Source organism: Anopheles arabiensis, chromosome 3 (assembly GCF_016920715.1).
Source record: "Anopheles arabiensis isolate DONGOLA chromosome 3, AaraD3, whole genome shotgun sequence".
Lineage (NCBI taxonomy): Eukaryota > Metazoa > Arthropoda > Insecta > Diptera > Culicidae > Anopheles > Anopheles arabiensis.
Window position 1 is genome coordinate 2,530,766 of NC_053518.1, and position 23,379 is coordinate 2,554,144.

General features: G+C 48.8%; 3 protein-coding genes across 7 annotated transcripts; 1 reads left to right on the forward strand and 2 right to left on the reverse strand.

Moving 5' to 3' along the window:
* Positions 1–2,360: 2,360 nt before the first annotated feature.
* On the forward strand, positions 2,361–6,163 carry LOC120902268 (trithorax group protein osa). 3 transcript variants are annotated; one of them, XM_040310867.1, is made up of 5 exons: positions 2,361–2,608; positions 2,677–2,954; positions 3,038–3,198; positions 3,600–4,488; positions 4,562–6,163. In XM_040310867.1, the coding sequence occupies exons 2-5, from the start codon at positions 2,762–2,764 to the stop codon at positions 5,842–5,844; spliced, it is 2,526 nt and encodes an 841-aa protein (XP_040166801.1). In that variant the 5' UTR covers positions 2,361–2,608; positions 2,677–2,761; the 3' UTR covers positions 5,845–6,163. The 3 variants fall into 3 exon arrangements, with proteins under 3 accessions (XP_040166801.1, XP_040166800.1, XP_040166802.1); XM_040310866.1 differs by having other exon boundaries at positions 2,362–2,608; positions 2,696–2,954; XM_040310868.1 differs by having other exon boundaries at positions 2,363–2,608; positions 2,696–2,954; positions 3,041–3,198.
* Positions 6,164–6,235: 72 nt separating this feature from the next.
* LOC120902267 (blastoderm-specific protein 25D) lies at positions 6,236–21,517 on the reverse strand. 3 transcript variants are annotated; one of them, XM_040310862.1, is made up of 7 exons: positions 19,866–21,517; positions 12,292–13,677; positions 11,942–12,186; positions 9,505–11,039; positions 8,946–9,434; positions 8,557–8,849; positions 6,236–8,474 (listed from the first exon to the last, which is right to left on the reverse strand). In XM_040310862.1, exons 1-7 carry the CDS (start codon positions 20,188–20,190, stop codon positions 8,206–8,208), a joined length of 4,542 nt encoding a protein of 1,513 aa, XP_040166796.1. In that variant the 5' UTR covers positions 20,191–21,517; the 3' UTR covers positions 6,236–8,205. The 3 variants fall into 3 exon arrangements, with proteins under 3 accessions (XP_040166796.1, XP_040166798.1, XP_040166797.1); XM_040310864.1 differs by lacking the exon at positions 19,866–21,517 and adding an exon at positions 14,417–14,544; XM_040310863.1 differs by lacking the exon at positions 19,866–21,517 and adding an exon at positions 13,759–14,358.
* A 173-nt stretch (positions 21,518–21,690) lies between these two features.
* On the reverse strand, positions 21,691–23,099 carry LOC120902269 (coiled-coil domain-containing protein 130 homolog). The gene is made up of 2 exons (XM_040310869.1): positions 22,292–23,099; positions 21,691–22,223 (listed from the first exon to the last, which is right to left on the reverse strand). The coding sequence occupies exons 1-2, from the start codon at positions 22,862–22,864 to the stop codon at positions 21,756–21,758; spliced, it is 1,041 nt and encodes a 346-aa protein (XP_040166803.1). The 5' UTR covers positions 22,865–23,099; the 3' UTR covers positions 21,691–21,755.
* Between the last annotated feature and the right edge of the window lie 280 nt (positions 23,100–23,379).

Consider the following 23,379-nt stretch of genomic DNA (forward strand, 5'->3'; position numbering starts at 1 on the left):
GCCACGCAGGAGGGGGGTTTGTGTTCGGCATCCCACGTCACAGAACCGTCGTTCCACGTCGAGCGAGCAAAATCCACGACAAAACACAACATTGGTTAAATTTAAGCGTTGGTAAATTGCTAGGTTATCGAACCATATATAATCAAACAATGATTCCGATTCCGATGTTTGCCCGAAAGGGGTTTCGGCTAAAAAACACCCCAAACGAATCCAATTAAACAAGCGCAGCTTTGCCAAACACCACGACGACCATCATCGCGGTGGTGATGGTGGTGCCTTAAAATGTTCTAATTAATTAAACCAAAGCGTGTGGCCCACAATCTGCCGCACTCTGCATGATGGTTTTGCGTAATGAACTGTGAAATGTTTCGCAAGATTGATCGATAAAATGGGACAAAATGGAGCAAATGAGCGAGACCCGTTCCAGCGCCTAATTGCATAAATTAGGCTTCCGGTGACATTGCCAATATTGCTGACGAGGCCGGAAGTGTCACCATGTACGGAGGCATTCGCACCGGCACGATCGGTAGTAAAGTGGTCGTTATGAAGTACATGAACTTGTCGGTAGTTGTATTACTAGAAACGGTCGCATAACTAACTTGTTTAAAATTACATTGGGAAGGATGCTCTCTAATGGCCTGGAGGTTGGCTCCAATGAGTAATCATATTTCAAAGTGTGTTCAACAATTATTGGAACTATTTAGATTAACTTAAAATAGCAATATCTGCAATACTTGCAAACAAAGAGAAAGAATGAGAGAGAGAGAGAGAGAGAGAGTGAGAGAGAGAGAGAGAGAGAGAGAGCGACCGAAGAAATCGCATAGGACTGATGACAAATTCACAGTCACCGCATACTGTGTTCGGCTCAATGGCTGTAAACAATTCTTCAATGCAACGAGATTTCATCCTTCCCGTCGCTATCGTCCTCTTGTTCTTCCTCAACCTCAACCTTGCTCTGTGTTGCATAAAAGCTTACCCAGATACCAATCTCTTCTCCATTTTCAATACTCTCTCTCCCGTTCTCTCGCTTTGTTCTCGATAGCCTTGCAGACCACTTGACGCTACGCGGATGTAAACATGACGCAAAATGTCTACAGTACCGCACACTACTGCACAGCAAGCAAGTAAGTGGAGTTTCTATATTTTCTCTTTGAGCTTGTATAATAATCTATCCGATCCGTACACGTCAAAACGCCCCCCGGGAGAAGAGATGCTACTCGTTTCGTCGAAAACTGTTGCAAAGGGAAGGTGGGATTTTATCGCCATTTTGTACCTGCGCCGTTTAGCACGTGCTGCTATTGTGCAAGACGTACAAGTGGAAAAGCAGCTTCTCCATCCACCCATTAAACAAAGCTCTTTTATCATTATTGGATAGCAGACGTCGTAAGTAAACAGGATTCTTTGTAGCTTGTTATATTACTGTGACAGCTTTTACCAGTTCAAAGGTCTATTGTGAGAATCTCTTTGTTCCCCAGAAAGTGACTAAATCTTACCTCTTAAACAGCAACTTTTTCTCGTCTTATCTGCTTCAAGTGATTATGATTTTCCGCTTTTCGTTTATCTTTTAAACACCTGCACTTTCGTCAAATGGATCCTTTCATACGCACGATCACACACAACGCACTTCTTCATCAGCAGCACCAGCTGCAGAGATTCTTCACAGTGCTGTTGGGGTTTTTTTTTATTACACCATTACCAAATCCTTGCACCAGAACACTGCCTCACACTGCCAGGAAAGTGCTACACAGAGAGAGTATAGCAAAGGAAGAAAGAGCTGCACTGTCCCACAAACAAGCACTAACGCGTAGCTCTTACCGACGCGGCGACCGACTGGAAACTGAATCGAACGAACCAAACAAATGGAGGCGTGTGTGGCCACCGAAGCTTCTCTCTACAACGTGCCGCTCAAGAATCATCTAGCAATCACAGATCGTGCAACTGTCGCTCGCGGCAACACCCGAATGACAGCCGCCTAGCAATGGAGAGAACACACTACCCCAGGCTCTCCGCATGCTGTTTACTATCATACTCTCCTATCTCTCTCTCTCTCTCTATCTCTCACTCTGTATACTATTACCTTTTGTTTTGTCTGCCATCCTGAATCGTCGGCGCGCATTTTTTCCCCTCTTCAACGGACGGAGTTGTTGTTACGTCAAAAATGGCGCATGCGTGTCCTGCCAGCGTGCGAAAGCTTGGCAAAGTTACGAACATGGAGCTTTTCCACGAAAATGGTAAATGTGTTTTCCAACCTACTACTTGACGAATGTTTTGTATTTTCCAACCAGTCACCACGTGAAGGGTGACGGGGCCTGGGGTATGGGGAGTGGGGAGACCTGGTTGTGTGCGTAAAACCCCCCCAACGCTAGCTATTGATTTTTCCTCCAGAGCACAGTGCAGGACTGTCACTTGCAGATAATACTCCTGGGGTGGAAAGCCTTTCCTTCTGCGTTGCTCTAGTTCGTCATTTCCATTCTGATTGGTGTTCTGCTTCGATTCGCAACGGTATCCTGCAGTGAAATTTAGTGAAAGCGCGTGTTACTACTGTTACAGTGGTTTGAAAACGATCGCCACATTCGTTCCTTATGCTAGAGCTCCTCCACAACACCAGGTATAAACATTGTATAATAGTAGCAGGAAAGGGAAAAAGAACACCATACGCAAAGTGATGGTCATAAGATTCTCTGTCTCTCTTCAGGAAAGGAGCCGCGAACAACGCACGGCGTATATTATCACACTAATATACATATAGCAAAGGAACTACATGATGGAGCTGTTAACCCGGAGGCAGTTTAACTTAATTACTAGCGCCGGAAATAGTGCCACCCTGTCCGCTGCAACCCCTTTACTTCTTCTGCTCTTCCTGCTAGCCACCGTAGTTCCGTACCATGGCACGATTGCACTACCCGAGGGAACGTTCCCGGTTGCGAAGCGTATGAATATCGAAACATGTTTAGGTAAGTGAGCGTGGGGCTCTGCTCCCAAAGCCAAACTACTCCATGGCCTACTAACTACTAACATCTATCCATCTTGCCACCAGCAGTTCGGTTCGATGTGCATCTCAACACCATCATACGCACGGAAGAGTCACGATCGATGGGTGCCCGCTTCCTGGACGATGCCGATCTTAATTCGCGCGAACAGTGCCTGCGACTCTGCTGCGAAACAGAAAACTGCGATGTGTTCGTGTTCGAGGAGAAGGTAAGTCGTGTGCCAAAGGGCAGGCTTTCAGGTCCCCCCTGCGAATGGGGCGTAAAACGTTGGTAAACATCCGTTATCCGGGGCACAATGGGTAGTAACATGAGTCTCGAAAAAAAGGCGGGGAAGTACCTTGACCAGTGATTGTTCGGTTGAGAGGTGAGAAAACGACGGCTCAGGTTAAAGCGCCCCAACTTTAGGGCGCGACGATTCTAAACAAGTTTTATTATGTGTAAATATGAAACATCCTCTTTCTTTCGCCCCTCAAACGTATTATGCTGAAGCTCGGCTTTTGTCCAAAAAACTATCGCCCCAACCCGTTACCGTTACGCTTCTAAATGTACCTTTGTTCTAAAATCCCTTCCCATGCATTTCTGTTCGGTTCACACCTGCCGGCCCCGCAGAGTCCAGGAACGTGTTTCCTCTTCCAGTGTGGTCCACCGGAGAACTTTCGTTGTAAGTTTACGCGCCACTCGAACTACACCAGCGCGGTTCTGTCCATCCCACCGCCCCCTATGGAGCAACCGCCGCCACCACCACCGCTGGCGGCGCAGATACAATCGTTAGCTGGTCAGCCGGCCACCAGCAGCAGTAACGGTGCGACCAAGCCACTCTCCCAGCACGAACTAGAGCTGGTCAGCTTGAAGGACGGTGGTGGCACCAACGGCAAACAGATAGGATCAAATCTAGCGTCCGCTTCCTCGACAACGCCCCTGCCACCGTTGGGTGTTCGACTCGGCGAATTACCAACCACCCCTAGTGCCAGCACACCGAAACAGGCGGCGGCGGCGGCGGCGGCGCAACAGTGTGGCCATTTCGAGTTTCCGTGTCACTCGGGCGAATGCATTGCCGTGTACAACGTGTGCGATGGCATCCCACAGTGCGAGGACGGCAGTGACGAAGGTGCCGAATGTCCGCAAAAGAACGATCGCGCCCCGCTCGTTTCGTCGCCGGGAGTGCTGCAGCAGGGCAGAGAGCAGGGCGCCGGCCTAGGAAATGCCAACGGCGGTGGTTCGGTCAATCAGCCCATCATGATGATTCCCTCGGTGCGTGGTGGTGCAGGCGGGAACACTCCGCTAGGGATGCCCTCACAGGGAATGATCGGGCAGGGAATGTATCAACCGTTGGATTTTCAGCAACCGCCGAATCGCTTCAGCTTGTCGTTGGAGCAGCAACAACAGCAGCAACAACAACAACAGCTTACGAAATCGATTATGCACCGCAACCGGGAAGATCCGATGACAGCGCCCAAACCCTGGCCCCGTCCAGCTATCAACGAACCCAACTACGTTGGTATGTCCTTTACAGCTTTTGGCTTTCTTTGTGATCGAATTGACCATATTTCCTTTTCCCCTGCACCTTTTAGATACCTCCGACAGTCACATCTTCAATCACAAAGGTGGTCTGCAGCTTTCGCCAATTAACGGCCTGGGCCCAGCATCGCAGCAATATCAGGAATCATTACCGGAGCCCAACTACATGCCATCGTCCTCCGTTATACGGGGTGGCGGTGGTGGCAAATCGTATCTGACCCTGCCAGGGAGCAACGGCTATCCGCAGCAACCGTTGCAACAATTTCCCCCGGAACAGCCCCAACAACTCCCGCCATCATCTTACAAATCCATCCTTCCCTCGCAGTGGATGGGAAGCAACAGCGTGCGTTCCAATTGGCCAATGCAACCGGGAGATGGTTTGCCTAGCGGCGGTGGAAGCGATGGAGCTCCTCCCCAAGAACAGTACATACAGCCACCAGTCCAACAGCACCGTCCTGTGATGCAAGAGCTGCAGTCAACTTCCAATGGGGCGGACGCAGCGTCCTCGATTACAATGCAACAACAATCGGTTATCAATCAACCCGCCGCCCATCCTTCCGGTGCACAGTGGGGATTGGGATCGCAGATGGCAGGGAGTGGAGCAACTCCCACACCGAACGCTGTTGTTCCTGGTGCACCTGCTGCACCTGGAGCAGCTGCTGGAGAGGAATCGAACAATCGCGCCGGGTCTGATACTCCAGCAGCAAACAACAATCCTGCGACAGGGCACGAATCGTTGCCTTCGTCTGGTGCCACCGCTCCAGACAGCGCTAAACATAAACCCCCGGCAAGCAATCCTTCCGGGGGTGGGGCAGAATATGAAGAAGATGCTTACGAAGACACTTACCCGGAGTCGACGAATGCGGCCGGCGGGGAAGAGCAATCGCAGCCGCCAACCCAAACAGAACCACCGAAGAAAAAGCTTCGAAAGCATCACAAACACGGCAAGCAGGGTGGTGGTGGTGCTGCTGCCTCGGACTCGGATCTGGACACTGCAAATGAACAGCAGACGGAACAACAGCAGAAAAAGAAGAAGAAAACTAAAACCATCAAAAAAGATAAGGCCGCGGATCATCACGCTGTCACCGATCCGATCGTGCACGAGCATCTGAAGGCGCTGCACAAGGATCTGGAGATCGAGTTTGCGGACCACGACGGGTATGCGGACCGTCCCGGCGGTGCCATGCTTTCACTTACCCTCGGCGTGCTGCTGACGGCGGCCATGGGCATTCTGCTCAGCTGCCGGATGCGTGTCGCCCGTCGAAGAATTCGCCGTCCGGGGAAATCGTCCTACGCGCACGATGCCGACTTTCTCGTGAACGGCATGTATCTGTAGTGGTGTCGCGTGTGTAGCTGCTGCTGAACACAGGGACGCTTTGGGGGGCAGGAGGGTCAGTTTACGATTTGGCTGGGCCATACACTAAATGAACCCACGTTTGTTGTTCCGTTGTTTCATCCCTTTTCCGTTGCCGTTTGCTGGATGGTGTTGTGGTTTCTTGCTTTCTTTCCAGCCAAGAACGATTCTTGAAAAGTGCGGTTTAAAATCAAGTATTACGTTTATTCCCTAGAGCTGTAATTAGTGAAAAAATATTACCATTAACGCAGGAATGAAACATATACAGTGTGTGAAATAAAATAAACCCACAACAAAACAATTGAATGTGTGTTTGTGTGTTGTTGCTGTTGTTCAATTCTTTCGTATGGGTATAAAACATTGTAATAAACAATTTCCGTAAACGTTAGTTTTAATATCTTCATATCATCTTGTTTTCTTCTTCGAATGAAGAACATTTTACTCTTTAGTTTAACATTTGATCTTCTCTCTTGCCCGATTGCTATCTCTTCTCGATATAAATTTGAACGTTAATAAAAACAATGGTTCCTTGGTTTCCCGCTAACCGAAGACGAAACATGATAAACCGCTTTCTGTGCTGTAAGAAGTGAATGTTCCCAATGCTGCTTAGGCTAAGCACTTACATAGATGCGTTTCCTTCCGTCTGGACGTCTTTCTGGCTCAATAATAAATAGTTCAGAGGATTTTCAGTTTTAACCATCTGTAGTAGCACAATGTCTGTCTTTTACAAGTTAACTTAATTCAGTATGCAATATATCGTGGTAATCGATCCTACGCACTACAGACACGTATATTTTACCGTGCAAATATGCCTTCAATTGTGCCAGATTCCTTCTTCTAGTACTGCCCCCTCCCCTCCTCGTTTTAGAATTACAGAATTTATAGTTTTAGCACTGCTGGATAGCTTTTGCTAACATACATAATTCAATGTGTGTCCTCCTGAGCGTCTGTTGCGGTATTCATTCATATGCTCGACAGGACACAATGTGATGTGCAGTACCGCTTCCGTTTTCTGTATATCCTTACCACTCCCCCCTACACTAAAATCAGCCTATTATTCCTCGACTCGTGTTATCCACTGTCTTTTCGTTAGAAACATTGCTAGTTTGGTAGTTTGTTCGTAATCTAACATGAAATTGATATTACATCCCGTAAGCTCATATGCTAACAATAGTTCACCTGGTTTGTAGTGTTTAGTCTTAAGCGATCGTGATCGTGTTCTGAGTAGAAAATGAAAATCGGTATCGGTGTGCCTTATTGCGGTGAATGTTTACAGTAGGTGCGCAAAAGCAAAAATTTACAATGCAAAATATAAGGCAACATTTCTCCTCGCTCACATAGACACACACACACGCAGAGTCGCAAACGATTCAGGAGTGTTGGAACGAAACTTCTAGCATGATACAATTCCTGATGAACAATAGAATATTCGTGCCACAAACAAAAAGTCTCGTTCGCTGTGTGTGTTTCATGCTGGTTTTGCTTTCCACTACAAATCACAGATCTTTAGTAACAATTACGTCTTGTTGCACAGTATCTTTCCATACCCGGTGGTGTACGGAGTTAGTATTATTAGTTGTAGCTGCAGTAACGCTTAGTTTCCTGTTTTCCAGATAGTATCGGCTCAAGTTTCGACTGTTGAGCAGTAGTAGTACTCTTACAATAAAATTGCAGCCCAAGTATCTTAACACGTGTTCAATAAATAGAAATCACTCGAATTTAAATATCATAAAGCGTACAAACGAGAGGAGGAAAAACTGGAACCTATGTACGTTCTTATAAGCTCTTATCCTTACACAACAGTTAAAACAGAGAACCTCTCTAAGTGGTACAATTTACCAGTTCGCAAATGGCATACACACGTTGATCTTCATACTTTCTTCTATACACCCTCACACACATGCATACATGTACGGTAAACGTTTAAAATTGAAACACTAACCAATGCCACAAGTCTTCTGTCTTTGCTGCACGCTGCACTACAAACTAAACGGCGAGAAAACAGTATTCACACAGAAGGCGTTAGAGGAAACGTTGCGGGAAACATTTCAGAGAAGAGTGTGTGTGTGTGTGTAAAAGAACTAGCTTCGATCGTATTTATAGAAACAACCGTATAAACATGATGAGGCTACCGATACGCATTAAACCTTCCCATTTACATTAGGCCGTGTACATGAGGATCTCTTCAGGCTCAGTAAACAAAACATTGAAAGTAATGGCAATATTTCAGACCGACAAACGTAACGACCGAATGACAAGGGAACACCAAAAAACATTCCCATCATTCCTTCCCTACTGCTCCTGCTGCTGGTTGCCGGGCGCAGTCAGGACACAGCGGCGGCGCTACGGCAGCCCAGGCATGATGCCGCTCAAACCGTGGTGGCTCCCGGACGATGAGTTGGATTGGTTGTACTGTTGCATCCAGTTGGCACGATTGCACTGATGCTCCAGCCGCTGCACCTGCAACATTAGCTGCGAGTTCTCCGCGTACATGTCTTTGACTAGTATGTCGTTGTTGGCCAGCCGTGCCGCCTGATCCGATATCACAACGCACTGTGCCTCCAGCCGGTTGCGCAGATCATTGATTTCACTGCGCTGCTGTTGCCAAATTTCTATAACAGTAAACCACACATAAAGCACATGTCTCAGCGTTCGTCATACGGGGCATGATCAAAGACGGACAAAGATACTTACGATGCAAGATGGATTCGGTATACTGCTGCTGTTGCTTCACCATCAGCTGTAGATGGCGATTCTTTTGCTCTAGGTTCTGTATTTTTTGCATCTGGTTAGGATGTGAAGCCGTCTTGGCGTAGGATCTGGCCAATACCGACTTGGCCTCTTTCAGCTGCTGCAGCTCCATCATCAGACAATCACGCTCATGCGTAAGGTCTTTAATTTCATCCTGCAGCTGTAGCTGCATCAATCGCAGATGCTTCGTTTGCACCCCGCTCGTACTTCCCTCGGAATTGGCAATCGAATGTTGGCTACAAGTGAAGAGGATGAATGATTTGAATAAAAAAAAATCGATACCTGTCGAGGCAAAAAAAAAACCAACACTCTTTGCTGCATAGTGTACTTACATGCTGTGCGTCGAAGCGAGACTGTGAGTGCTGCGCGCTGATTTAACTGAACATGCGTCCGACGCATCAACCTGATCCAACACGGCCACGGTAGTACAGTGTTGACTTTCGTCTTCTTTCGCACCGGAGGAGCTTTCCCCATCGAAGCTGCCAACAACGGTGATTGGTTTCTGAATCGGTGAAATAATGCGATCGAAGCTTGAAGACGCAGCAGCTACATCGTCGACCTCGGTAGACGAACCCATAAACTCGCTACTTTTGTTTTCAGTCACCAGCTCAGCGTTCAACGGCGTCGCCACCGCAATCGAACACTTTTCTTCAACCAGAACCGATTCAGAAATTGCATTCGCCACGGTAGGAGGACGCCAGTTCGGGTTTTGATAATCCCGCACTGGCCGCTGGATTGTACTTTGATTCCACAAGTAGCTGATCGGGGAACTGGCTGGCCGATCCTCTACATCCGGCGTTTCTACACGCGGTGATGGGGAACTAATGGGGAGATGTAAAAGTTAATTAAGGCTCGTATTATCTTCCTCCATACTACACTCCATATACTTACAGTAGCATCTCCGAAGGATATTTGTGCATCTGTTCCATTTCCTGTATCCTGCGGCGCAACTTCTCCACCTCGGACGTCCTCTCTTCCAGTGCCAGCTGTGCCTGCTCAAAGTCCGCTTCCAGCTCAAGATACTGCTGCTCCAACCCATCCTTTTCGTCGATAGGCGACAAACGACCATCCTTTTCCATCTTGGAATTACCGGCAAACTGTTCCTCGTATTCGGCCACCTTCTTGAGCAGCTCCGTGAACTTTTCATCGCTCATACGTTGCTCCTCTTCGTACAGCAGCCGCTCGTCGTTCACCTTCGTCTGCCAGTAATCCTCACAGTCTTCGTACTCCTTGCGCATTTGCTCCAAGCTCGATTCGAGCTCTTCGCACCGTGCCTTCAGCTTTTTGCATTCCTCCTCCTTCGTCGGCGTGGAGTTCTCGGCCGGTGTTGGTACTGCTACCTCGCTGGACGTTACTGCGACATTGGCCGACTCTTCGGCGGCAGGCACCTGTTCCGGAAGTGCGATTTCTTTTTTCGCTTCCTTCAGCTGCACCTCGAGCTCCTCAATTCTCGCACGCAGCGTTTTGATTTCATCGTCACGGCTCAATGATGATTCGTTCATGCTTGAAATTCCGGACGATGCACCGGTCAGCTCCGCACACCCAGCTACCTCAGCGCCCCGCAGACTCTGCCCCAGCTCCGAATGCAGTGCCATCCAATCGCCCGACGAGGAGTCCGATTCGATGTCATTCTCGTTGCTGCATCGGCGGAATTTGCCCAACCGATGGCTTTCATCCGCCAGTCGCGTTTTGCTCGGCGAATCTCCCCGCCGCTTGATAGCCGCTGAGCTAGCCGGGCCATCTCCACTTCCCGCTGCACTTAAGTCCTCCGCCGCCGTTGTGCAGCGTTTCAGCTTGAACTTGCTCAGCTCAACGTTGAGCGTCTCTATCTCGGCACTCAGCTCGTCGTTCTTATCGCGCAGACCCGTATTTTCACTCTGCAGAAACGATATCCGATCGATCAAATCCAGCACCTCTTCGCTGTCCTTGCGCACAAAGCCACACTCGTCGTCGTCGGCATAATCGTTGCGGTTGTTCTCCTCCAGCTCCGCTATGTCTCGATTGAGTTTGATGTTTTTCTCCAGCAGGTCGGTAATCTCCTTCGTCAGATTCTCCTGATCTTGGCGCAGCTCGTCGTTTTCCTCAGCCAGGCGAGAGATTTCCGTTTTCAGCTTTCCCTCCTCGCCCTCCAGCGCTTGGATGCGCTTTTCCAGCATTGCATTCGCGTGTGACAATTGCTCCCGCTCGAAGGCTAGCTGCGACGAGAGCTCCTTAACCGTTTCGTGGTGGCGCTGCTCCAGATGCCGTATCTTCGTGCGGGTCGAGTTTTCCAGCGAGTTGTGTCGCTCATCCACTTCCTGCGCGAGCAGCACTGCCCGGTGGTTCACTTCCTTGTTGTCCGCGTACAGCTTCTTGTTCTCCTCCACCAACTGATGGAACGCCTGGCGCAGTGCGGTCACCTCTGCCTTGTGCAGTGCCAGCGACGCCTACAGCAGTACAGAAAGTTAAATAAAAATAAAGGAGAAATCGTTATCAATCGATGACGACGGTAAAAGCGATTACGAACAATGATCATCATTGCGTGTCTCTCTTTATAAGCGCTCATAAAATCCCGCACACAACACATTCGTTGCGCCCAATCATCGCCTATGCTCGTAATCGCACTTAACTTCCAATCTTAAGCGAGTGTTTCTTCTTCATACTCTTCTCGAAAATCGAACTCGAACCAAGCCAGCCGGCTGATTTCGTTTAAAAGATAAATTGCATCCCATGGACCCATGAACCTTTTCTTATCTTTCCCTAACTACAATTATCATGAATCATACCAAATCAAAAAAAGTTTACAATATTGAGAGAAGTTTCTATTCATTATCAACTAAAGTCATGACTTCTGGAATAACGTTCATTTTGGTGCAACAAATACGGTTAATGTTCCTCCTACAATAAACTTCCTCATTTGCGATAAGAAGCAGCTAAGACGCATTTATTGCCATTTGGCATAACACAACACAATGCCATGTCCATTCATGTTTCTTGCTGTGAACCATTTTGCTTAACACAGTCGTTCAACTAAGGCTAACTGGGTGATGAATATTCATAACTTCCAACACACACCGGATGACAACAACGGCAACTGCTAACACTCCTCACGGGTTATGACCAATTAGCAGCAGTGACGAAGATGTGTGGGTCAGACAGATGCAATGGTGCGAATGTTTGACATCGTTCACCTACGCGCCGGTTCGTCATCCGGTTTGCACAAGAGCACCAACAAGCAAACATCAAACAATGTGGTATGACAAACTCTGTCTGTTTACACGCCCCAAAACCCCACCATGTGTATGTTAGTGTGTGTTTTTCCCCATTTTCGAAGTGTGTGTGTACTTACTCGTACGATGAGTGCAGCATCGTCGAACGGATTGCTGCTAATGTTGCTGATAGTGCTGCTGTTCATGTGACCGCTCACCAGCCGCTGATGTTCCTCCTCGAGCGCCTGCACCAAATCTGCCACCTGTATTACGTCTCGATCGAATCCAAGATCGTGCAGCAAATTGGCCGGCGCATCAATGCCCGCCGATTCCCACATGTCGATGATGATGGAAGCAGCCAGCGATCCGATTTCCGACGTCCAATCTGAAACGGACAGACGCGTGAACAAAAAAAAGAGATTGGAAATGACATTTCCTCGATCGACTGGAACAAAGCCGGAAGAGCCGGAACACAGGCATTTCAACCTACCTGGCGGCATTGCAAGCGTAAAAGCACTTTCTTCCGGCGAAACGACGGACGGGGAGACCGTGGGACTGCCGCCGGTACCGCAATCACCTAGCTGCAGTTCCTTGGTTTCACTCATCGGCAGCAGATCGGTGTTGCTTTCGAGCAGGGCAATAAATTCCTCAAACCCGATACCCTCGATCGGTTGCAGCGACAGCTTGTTAAACACTTCCTGGGCGGCCAACCGGGCCGGCACTTTCTGCAACCCCACCCGCTCGCACACCTCCTCCAGCTGAGCCTGGTTCAGCAGATCGCCATGCCGGCGGTCGGAGTCGAGCAGCAGCGAGTCCCAGATTTCGCGCAGATTCTCGGACAGATTCATGAAGTAGATCTTTTGATCGATCCGATCGTCGTCCATGTGCAGCTGCTCGCGTATCGTGACCGTGGTAGTGTTGCGTTTGCTTTCCACCACCGTCGGACGCTGCCGGTGCGTCGGCAGGGAGGCACACCGTTTTAACCGATTCACGCCCGTCCCACCCGCCATTACCGGTCGGCGTCGTTTCGAGCCGTGTATGTCGCTCTGCGATGCCGACCGCTGCACCTTGGACGAGGCAACAGTCCCCGTGCCGGTGATGAAGCTTTGGCGCGTCCTGCCAGGAACATGATGCACGGAAATCGGCTCCTCTTCCTCGGCGGCACCGGCTGCTGCTGCTGCTGTCTTCCTTGCCGCCGATTTCACGGTGACCGATTCATTATCCGAGTTGGACGAAAGCGAAGACGAGTCGAGCCCGTTCACGTCCTCCCGTGGCCTTGACCGGCGACCGTACTTCTTCGTGCCGACGACAAACTTCGGCGATACTTCCCGATCCGACGTTTCATCCACCTCGGCCTCATGTTTCGGCAGACGATTGACGATGGGCTGACTCATGAATTCGTTATCGTCCACCGGAACGCCATCAACGCTCGTCTTCTGCTTGTCGTGCGGTAGTGTCTTCGCATGACCGATTACCGTCGAAAGGCTAACGTTCTTCTTCTCCTTCTCAACCACCTCATCCTCGTGGGGTAGCTTGTGGCCCGAGGTTTCTGTCTTGCCGTGGAAGGGTTTCGGAGCCGAACTACTGCGCTGTTGCGTTGGCGATCGGTGCTTATGAGTGCTGCCACTATTGCTACTGCTACCGCCGTTCGAAAACTTGCCTGCAGCACTGTGGAATGACGGCGAACCGGATGTAGACGAATTGCTCGATGTACTACTAATAGTGCTGTTGTTGCTGCCAGCGTTTCCACCGATATGGTTGGCTTTGCCAGGGGTCGTAAGGCAAACTGGTGAGGCATAGGAAGCCATTTGTTGATCCAGTACTTCCTGTTTTTGCTGCTGCTGCTGCTGCGACTGCTGATCTGGATGATCGGAGTCTGCGAACGAGAGACAAAAACCAAACACATTGAATGAAAACAGTTCACACAGAAAAAAACACAACATGATCAGTGTATTACATAGTATGATAATCATGGTTACAGCTCGACTAGAAAATTCTCTCCTCTCAAACCAGCACAACTGCTGCAACAAACAACGGCTGATGACGAAATCCAACACGAATCGTGGCGGTGTGGTTGGTGTGTTTTCTTGTTAACAAAAACCCACGTTTACAACCCTACCACCACCTCAAACCCATAATAACACCTGCACGCGCGCGCATATCTTAATTTTTCGCCCTCTCTAGCACTCTCGCACACGCACGGGCCTCGTCTCTCCTTTCCCTCTCTTTCTCACTCTATCGAAACATCCCCGGAAGGTCGAATGGATTACGCGCGGTGGCGGTTCGCGTTCACGCATCAGCCTAAACCTCCGGCGCGGCAGATTCGACTCCTCATCGCGTGTGCGCCACTGCTGCTACTGCTGCTTATGGCAACTCTCACTCTTCACGCCGTACTAGCTCCGCCTGCTGTGATGGCGCGGATATCAACAACAGCAAAACTGCCACACACTACTGCTGAAGGAGTATCCCTCCTTCAACACTATGCAACGAACCACAAACATCCACCACCGTCGTGTGCACTACTACTGCCTGACTGACTGACTGACTGACGGTCGGTCGGACGGACGGACGGACTGGTCTTGCTGGTTGTCTGTCTAGTACACACCAACACTTACTTGCTCTCTTCGGTTCATGCAATTCGGCTCGGGCTTCGGTTCGGCTCGCTGTGGCGGCGCCCCGTCTTCTCTTTTGCCACGGGTGTTGTGGTGCATTCGGATCCCCACGGACTGAGCCTTTCGGTGCGTCACATTCAACGTGATGCCACTAATAATAAACATCAGCGATATCTCACCCCCCTGTTGTAGAGGGCGCACACTATGGCTGCAGTAGTATCGACAAACTTATGGTGTGTTTGTGCGTGTGTATGTGTAGTAGCTGCAGTCGGCCGAAAAAAACACAACAAAACCACCCCATGTACAAAACAAACGAATCGGTCGTAAAAAATCAACTCACTACAATCATATTTTGTTGCGGTGCGATGGTCAGGGTAGGCTATGGGTTGATCGGGGCAACAATATTGCACGCTGTTAGACAGTAGTGGCGCGCGCAATAGAGTTCACACAAACACACATGCACACACAGACGGACGAGGTGTTGATTGGGTTAATGAAAGAGTTGTTTCCCTTTATGCGTTGATGCGAGCGATCAAACACTGCCTTACTTTTTTAATAACAGACTAAATTTATTAACCATTCAGTGGTAACGCTGTAATTAATTCAACGTTGCTCATTGGTGTGCCAGTTCGATCCCGCCTAGAATGTTGCCTTTTTCTCAGGGGAGACGAAAAAACGCCGAATTTGGCAATAGAAGCGCGGTACGATACGATCAATTGCGTTTAATTGTAATTCACACCACAAATTGTTTCCAGCTCAACAAGTTTGAGGGCGGAGGATGATAAAACAGATCCGATTTATTGTACTGTTAGGTTTTTAAGAATATAAAAAAGACTTTCCATTATTATAACAAAGGGATTGCTAGAAATAGGAACAAAGCGTTAGAGTTTAGAAACAAAAAAAGCTTTTTTTGGATTCATCTCTTTAGATGAAGATACGCCATCATTTAAAAAAAGTGCTCCCTTTCATTAAATGGATGTTATATCATCTGCTAAATGCGTACCTTTTCCCAAAACTCGGACCAGCTCTTACTCCACCCACTATCACCTGTTACTCAATGTTACAATCAAGACCCTAAGACGGACGGATTTACACCATTTACTCAAACAATTAATTTCCACACGAAACAAACGCCCAGCCCAGCCCAATCGCTAAACCAGGGAGGAGAGGAGGATGGCGCGCAAAAGGCGGAACATTATTTTACATTTTTAATTCACATTATTGTACACACTCGCCATTCCCATCAACGCCACCACTTTGTGTGCGCACGAAGAAACCCCAGCAACGTACTAATGTACACACATAATGCACTTATGGGAAAATCGCTTGTCCCACCTTTAAAGCCGCGTTTCGTTGTCGTTGACCCACCTGTACCCCTGTCCCCGTTGGGAGTATATTTTGCTCCTTCTTCTTCTCCTTCAGAGTATTGTTGTAAAAATAAAACTCACCCTGAAGGTCGTAGGAAAGTTTGTTTTGTGTGTGATGCAGCAGTGTGATCCTTCCGAATAATAATACCACAATATAATACCGCAACAACCAAAAAAAACCTTCTAGTGCCGAACATTCCCGCCACGAGACAAACATGCGCACCCTCCCCGCGAGTGTCTTTGACGGAGGTCACAGGACACGCTCAGTTCATAGACATTCCACCAGCGTCGCTTCTACTGCTGCTGCTGCTGGTGGTCGCGAGTTTCAATTTTTCGCAGTTATCACCATCGATCAAACAGACAGAAGCGACCGAGTGGCAGATTTTTGGTCGGGGAGAGACAGACAGCGAGCAAAGAACAGCTTGGAAGAGTGGAAGCAACTAAATCCCTTAGCCCAAAATACGCACGGCACGGCTACCACCGGGTGAGCAGAATGTGAGAAAATTGCGTCGGAATAGCCAGTTTCGCTCGAAAAGAAGACGAGAGATGACTTCTTTAAGTGTAGCAGCAAACTGTCAACCAAATTTATTATCTTAACCTTACACGTCCACTTAACGTTACCCACTGCTCTCCTTTCACCGAAAACATTGGAAAGCAACGGCTTGGTGCGTGAAGGTGTGTGTGTTTTCGTTCGTGCAGCGTAAAGCATTTATAGCGTTCACATGTCTTTACGCTATACTGTTGTTTGGCTGTTCCCACCATTCATCCGCACACTCTCGTTGTTTTTGCTTATTGATTATTACGCTACTTGTTGCGCATATAAATTGGATCAAGTTCAGCACATGCATACGCTGTTGATCTGCACTGATCACCACCACCACGCCACACACGCCAAATGGGATAAGTAAGAAGAACCACCTCATGGATTAATCGGCCGGAGCTTATTCTGCCACACAAGACGAGGGAATTTGTGAAATGCTGTGTTCCTTTTGCAGCATAGACCACACCGTTACACAACATTACCGTTGACAACTTTCTAGCAACTTTCAGCCCTCCTAATGACCTTCCATTTCCAACTTTTTATTCTTCTCTTCTTCTGGCTCTCTTACCAGGCCCCCAACGGCCGAAACACCAAAGAGCATTCAAGTCTGATTGTTGAATCGTTTAGCTTGTACTATTTTTCCACTTTTTATATTTTCGAACTGCAACAACAGCGGATCACAATCAACACATGACACACAAACCAAACGGTCCCCTCTCCCCCACCCCCAGCAATGGTAGGAAAGTGGATTGTGGACTTATTTGTACAATGCGCCGTGCATGACATCAGAGTAGGCGACACTCTGTTGCTGCTGCATGATTTAGTTGTGTTAGTGCATTTGTCACCCGACGTTAGTGTAATCATTAACACATAAAAGGTGCAAATGCAAGGATTGTACTGTCATGTGACTCAATCTTTTTTGGAAGAGGACAAGAAATCGCTCAATCGAATAGAGATGCATTGCAAAAATGGTCGTTATGTGTTCCTTACCACATTGTTTTTTTTCACGGTTTAAAACCGTAGAAGCCCCATTCAGCTGGCTATCAATCATCAATCAATCATTGGTGTAACGGTTCATTTTTTGTTTTGTTGTTGTCACCAGCAAAGACACATTCGTTTCCCATCTTACAAAGCAGCAAAATATGAGGGAAATGTAGCACAACCACATCGAAAACCCCAACGTAATGAACAGAGTTTTGGTGTAACGCGGCGAAACGAATGATGTTGGATAGGAGAGTAAATGTGTTTACGTGTTTTAAGATAATAAACAGCAAGATGGTCCACAGGGAAAGTTCAACATTATTATGAACCATTATTGGAAAACCCTCCATCATCTACCAATACAACCCTAAAAACAATGTGAATATCCTTGAGGTCGGTTAACTTTTCTTCCACCACAATGAATTCAATGCAGGGTGGAAGATGACAGAATTGGAATGACGCTGAATGTGTGTTGACCTAATGCTCAACCCCCCACCGAATCGAAACCGCTCTCCTCCACCCCGGGGGGAGGGCAGGGTGCCACAAAAGGTGCAATCGATCGATAGTCGTCGGGAGGTTCAGCGCGAAGAAAAACTAGGCGGCGTAACGCCAAGCGATAACGATTCGTCGTCTTCCGCCCGCTTCTACACACGCAGCCCTTCAACATCACCGAATAATCTTTCACCCGGTGGTCGGTTGGTTTTAGTTCCGTGTGCGCGCTGCCCTTTTTAGTTAAATTAGTTCCCTTTTCCCTCGCTTTTGGAACAACGGGTGTGAACACCAACCCCACCCCACCCGCACCGTTAAACGAAATTCCCCAAAGTCACCCCCCGATTCCCCGAAGCCATAAGTCGTAGCCCAGCCGAGCCGAAGCCACAGCAAGAGTTGGCGGGCACACCTGCGACACTGACGATGGGGCGGAAGTGGTCGAACGGCTGCACGGCCGTAGTAAAAACGTGATAAGAATCTACTATTCGAACCACGCGCGCACAACAACATTGCCGAAGGCTACTACGATGATCATTACAGTGTTTCCCACACCTGCATTCTAGTTGGGCGGCGGCAGAAGGTGGCAAGCAGTGTTCTAGAGCAGGCACTGAAATTGGGTGCCCATAAATCGGAAAGCCACGACCACGAGCATATTTGTTAGTTGTGGTGTGCTATCTGGGGCGCACTCACGACTACGATTCTACTCCGACTATGTTAGTTCGATTCCAACTCAGGTAAAGTGGGAATTCCTAGTTCCGACCGGAATCGAAGTCGTCAAGAGTCATCCGGAGTCGTCCGGAGTCAGCCGGAGTCGTCCGGAATCGGAGTCGTTCAGAGTCGTCCAGAGTCGTCCAAAGTTGTCCGGAGTCAGCCGGAGTCAGCCGGAGTCGTCCGGAGTCGTCCGGAGGCAGCCAGAGCCGTCCGGAATCGGAGACAGGAGCAGCAGGAGACGTCCAGAGTCTTCCGGAGTCTTTCGGATTCGGAGTCGTCTAGAGTGAATCGGTGTCGCCCGAAATCGAAGTCGATCGGAGTCAACTGGGGCCGTCCGGTGAAATGTGCTTGTGATCAAGCATATAATTTCGCCTCGTGTTTTGTCTTTCACTTTGGCCTGTATACAAAGTGCACGCAAATTGTTTCGACTCCGGTCGATTCCGGACGGCTCTAGACGATTCCGAACATCTCCAGATAATGCTGGGAGGACCTTCCTCCCGGAGTTGGTTCCTAAATTATCCGAGTCGGGTCGGATTCGACTCCGGATTTTTTCCAACTTTACCCATCACTATTTGTTCACTTGATATGTGTGTGTGTGTTTTTTTTTTGTTACATTCCATTTTAACACTTCCAAGAACAGTGTAATTTGCGGCGTGGGGCGTCGTGTGGGATATTTCCAGTGATTGTTTTGTGCAGATTAAGCCAATTTCCCGTACTGCACCGTTGTTTCCATGTTCAGAGTATGACATCAGCATGATGAATTGCGCATCGGACGACAAACACCACTTTTATCTTATCTCGAGTGCTTTATCGGCTTTCTGCAAGACAAATCAATGGACGCAAGCAAGACAAAAGCTACCGAAGGTTCACCACAAAAGATAATGGCTTTAAATCAAGCAACCTTTGCTATGCAAAACCTTCCAAAGATTAGCGCTCTCTCTCTCTTTCTCTCCTTTCGGAAGAAGAAAAGTTGCATCTTCCGGAGAGGAGGGAAAGCCATCCCGGGCTTTACCAAACCAAAGCTATCTCCGAAAAGGTCAACGATCTTTCCCTTTGAATAGAGCTCCCACATCTCCATTTCAGGAAGCAATAGGCACCGGAGAGGTTGTAGAGGAGCCGCGGGCCGGGGTTAGGGAGCTTAAGCGATATAATTATGGCCGCTTGGTAATTAGATCTCTTCCCCTCCCCCCCACGATTCGTGTTTTTGTTTTCCTGCCCCTGCGCGGACAGCCTGCTACAATGCAATACGATTCCCGCCAGTGAAGCGACGCTTCGCGAATTCAGGGTAAGTCGGAAAGGTTACAACCTACGAGAGATGGTAATTTGATAGAAATTCCCGGTTTGGAATGGCGCATTGCCTCACCTGATTCTTCGTACGCTTCCCTCGACCGCGTGGACGGTGACGTAGCAGCAGCGTCCAGGTCGCCGGTGCCGGCTGGTTGCTGGCTGCTCGATCCATCGTTCCCGCCAAGGATGTGCAGCAGGCCTTCGCGGAATTCCCGGAAGCTGACGTGCGTCTTGGACCCGGTCATCAGACATTTGACCAGCAGATGACCCCGCTCCTTCAGCTCCAGCGTGTGGCACAGCTTGACCAGCGCTTCTCGATCGAGTACACCATTGCCTGGGCTGCTGTGCGCCTGGAACATGTGATACAGCTTCTGTTCGTACGGATCGGAGGAGAGCGCCATGTTGCTCTTCTTTACGGCCGACGAGCACCAACACCACCACCACCAGTTGATGAGAAAACAGACTTGCAGCAAACAACCGATACACTATTTCGCATTCACACACCACAGTGGACAGCGGACACAGACAAACGCACACACACACACACGTATACACTCGCGCGTGACAACACTATACCCCGTGCAACTGTGCTGCACACCACTGCCCTTAATGCGTACGGGGGGGAAATGAAAAAAGGGCCACTTTCCAACACACTAGACACGAACGCAAACTAGCTTAACTTTCTCACACCGAACAACACACTTTGGATGTTGCCTTTTTTGTGCGTCTTCTGCGTCCCCTCTCGAGCGATCAGAGATGGCGGCGCCTGAAGCGCTACTTTCGATATGCACGTCGACAGTAATCCGAGCTGCAGCAGCCTCTGAGCAATATGAATGATTTGCCTGACTTATCCAATGACACCACAAGCCAGGGCGGCGACAACGACGGCGGCGATGGTCGACATTCTTCACGAAACACTCTACAGACTAACAATATAAAACCAGCACACAGCACACTCACAAAAGTGGTCACTTGTCCTTCAACCCTTTCCGCTTCACAAATGACCACCACCACCACACAGGAACGTTAAGTAGGACAGGAACGCGGTTGTTCTGACACACAACCCTGCAGAGCACAGCACACAAGACGACTTCACAGCACCGTCGGTCGCCGAACCGTCCAGAAATGATCCGCCGTAAGGGGTTTTAGCAGTAGCACAAGCAGCAGCGGCAGTAGCTTGGTTCCCGAATTCATTAGCTGAGCACCGTCACCACTACCACGGAACCGCATCGCACCTTCTGGGAGGGGGGGGGGGAGGAGGGAGAAAATCAATTGAATTTTTCTTCCTCGCTTCCCTGCGCGTGTTTGTGTTTCGTTGCGCGCTCACACAGCCCTTTTGCGTTTGTTTGTGATACCCGTACGTTTCACTGTGTATCCTCCCGTCCGCTTATCGCGTGCTGCACTCACTCACTGCTCGCAATCGCAACTTACTGAAACACATACCCACTAACCCCCATGTATCGTGACGTGCATATCATCAAACACTTCAGAACCCCGAAAAATCACTCAATTATGTAAAAAACCTGTACGCCGTAACGAAACATTCACGGTTTAGATGCACAGGAGAGGATTCTTCGTATTGGGACAGGTGCACAAAACACTCAACTGGGGGAACATCTGTGTAGGGCACGGAGTTGCGAATCGATGGGGAAGTACGATTGTATTGAACCTTCTGTTGTCTTTGGCCCTTGCTGTGGATATCGTCTTTCACTTCACTTCTCCCAATCGGTCGTGTGATCTGTCGTTGCACACACACTCTCTCTCGCTCTCACCAACACACTGTCGGTCAGCTCACGCACACAAGCACGCGCCACTTTGACAGTCCTTCGAACGGAGACGTCAAAATGTACGTTTACGTCGTGTTTATCAGGTGGCTGTTGAAATAATTTTAAAATTTTACATACATTTTCATGAACAAGAGTTTTATTGAAATTAAATAGAAATATTTATTGGCTTTTCGGTGTTCTTAATCGCTATCACTTGACCCAGAGCCATAATTGCACAGCAACAGTTGCGGACGCGTTTCGGTCCCAGCTTTTGACGTTGTCGTAGCTTCGGCCCGCTTTTCAGGCGCAATCTCTACTAGCTTTGGCCTTTTTTCCTGCTCCATTTGCTCAGATGAGCTGTCTGGCTTTCCGATACTTGAAGCGGGTCGTTTAACTATGCCTAGGGATTTGCATTCTAGCTTGGCATTAGACTGCTTGGTACCTATCAACTGTTTGGCGGAACACGTCGAGGGCAATACGGGTCGGTTAAGGATTGCGTTTCGCCGTTCTTTATCCTTCTCGTGTACGGTTTTCGACGAATGCAGTCGCATCAGTTGTGCCATACGACGGTCGTTATCACTCTCGGGAAGCAAGGCCACGGCAAGGCTGGATCTGGCAAGCAACGCATTGTCCTTCTCTTCCTGCAGTTTCAATTCTTTCTTGCGGGTCTGCAATGATAAATTAAAGCGTTAGTACAACGATTACGAAAGCAGTTTTTAGCTTCATTCCTGCTTACCCGAAACTGTGCTCTCAGCCGACTGTTTGCCTCGAAATCGTCCCGCCAGACGGAATCGTTGCGCTGAAACAATCGCCCCAGCACGGGCTTTGCCTCCTCGGCCGCCTTTGTGTCTTTGGCGCCGTGCTCCAGCTTGTACATAGCATCGTCAAACAGCTTTCGCTGCACTTCCTTCGTTTCCGGTACAATCTGCTCGTTCTGTGTCGGATCCCAGCGGTTCTCCTGCCGCCTGGCCCCCGACACAATCTCGTAGTCGAGATTCTGTGGATCGGTTTTGATCTCGAAGTGATTGTCACACAGGTGGCATTTCATCCGGAACTGGTACACGGGCGTGGAGTAGTACATGCCCACCTTCTTCTTTTCCGCGTTGTACCGCACGCCCATGCCGATGTGGTTCTTGCACCCATCGCACCAGATGTTGTACGGCATCTCGAACCGTATGATCAGGATGCCGAGATGAATTTTGCGGGCCCGCTCCCGCAACGCGTGCGTCCCCTGCCATTTGTTTAGTCCACCGGCCTTCGGATCGTAATCCGGTGGATAGTACAGGTTTTGCCCTTTACGTTCACCCATTGCGCCAGCGAAGTTGTACGAAGGCGAAGCGAACGAGAGTCAATGCGTGTAATACCTCGCGTGTTATCTGCTTGTTTCTTTTTGTTTTTGCAGCTTCTGTACAAAACCTTTCCTTTGCGCACTGATATAAGCAACTTTACGGACTGGAATTTATCTAAATTTCGAGATTTTCTTCCTCCGTTTTGCTTCCATGGCCGTACGGAGATGTTTGTTATTGTTGTGCACTCTTTTGTCAACACAAGCTTCTGACATTTCGCTTGGGCAAGTAAACTCATGTGAGCGATAATTTTTCAAGCAAACTGTAAGCGTTACACTCTTGGCAGGCGCGTTTTTGCTACGAAGCGTTACATGAAGCGTTACGTTAATCAACCGACAGTACAAATTAATTTCACTAATAACACGTATTAATAGGATAAGATGAAATTTACAACAGAATATGCATTACCCATTTTGCACTGGTGCAATTGCTTTGGAGAAAATGGACATTCCCCTCAATATTTTCATCCACCACCAGG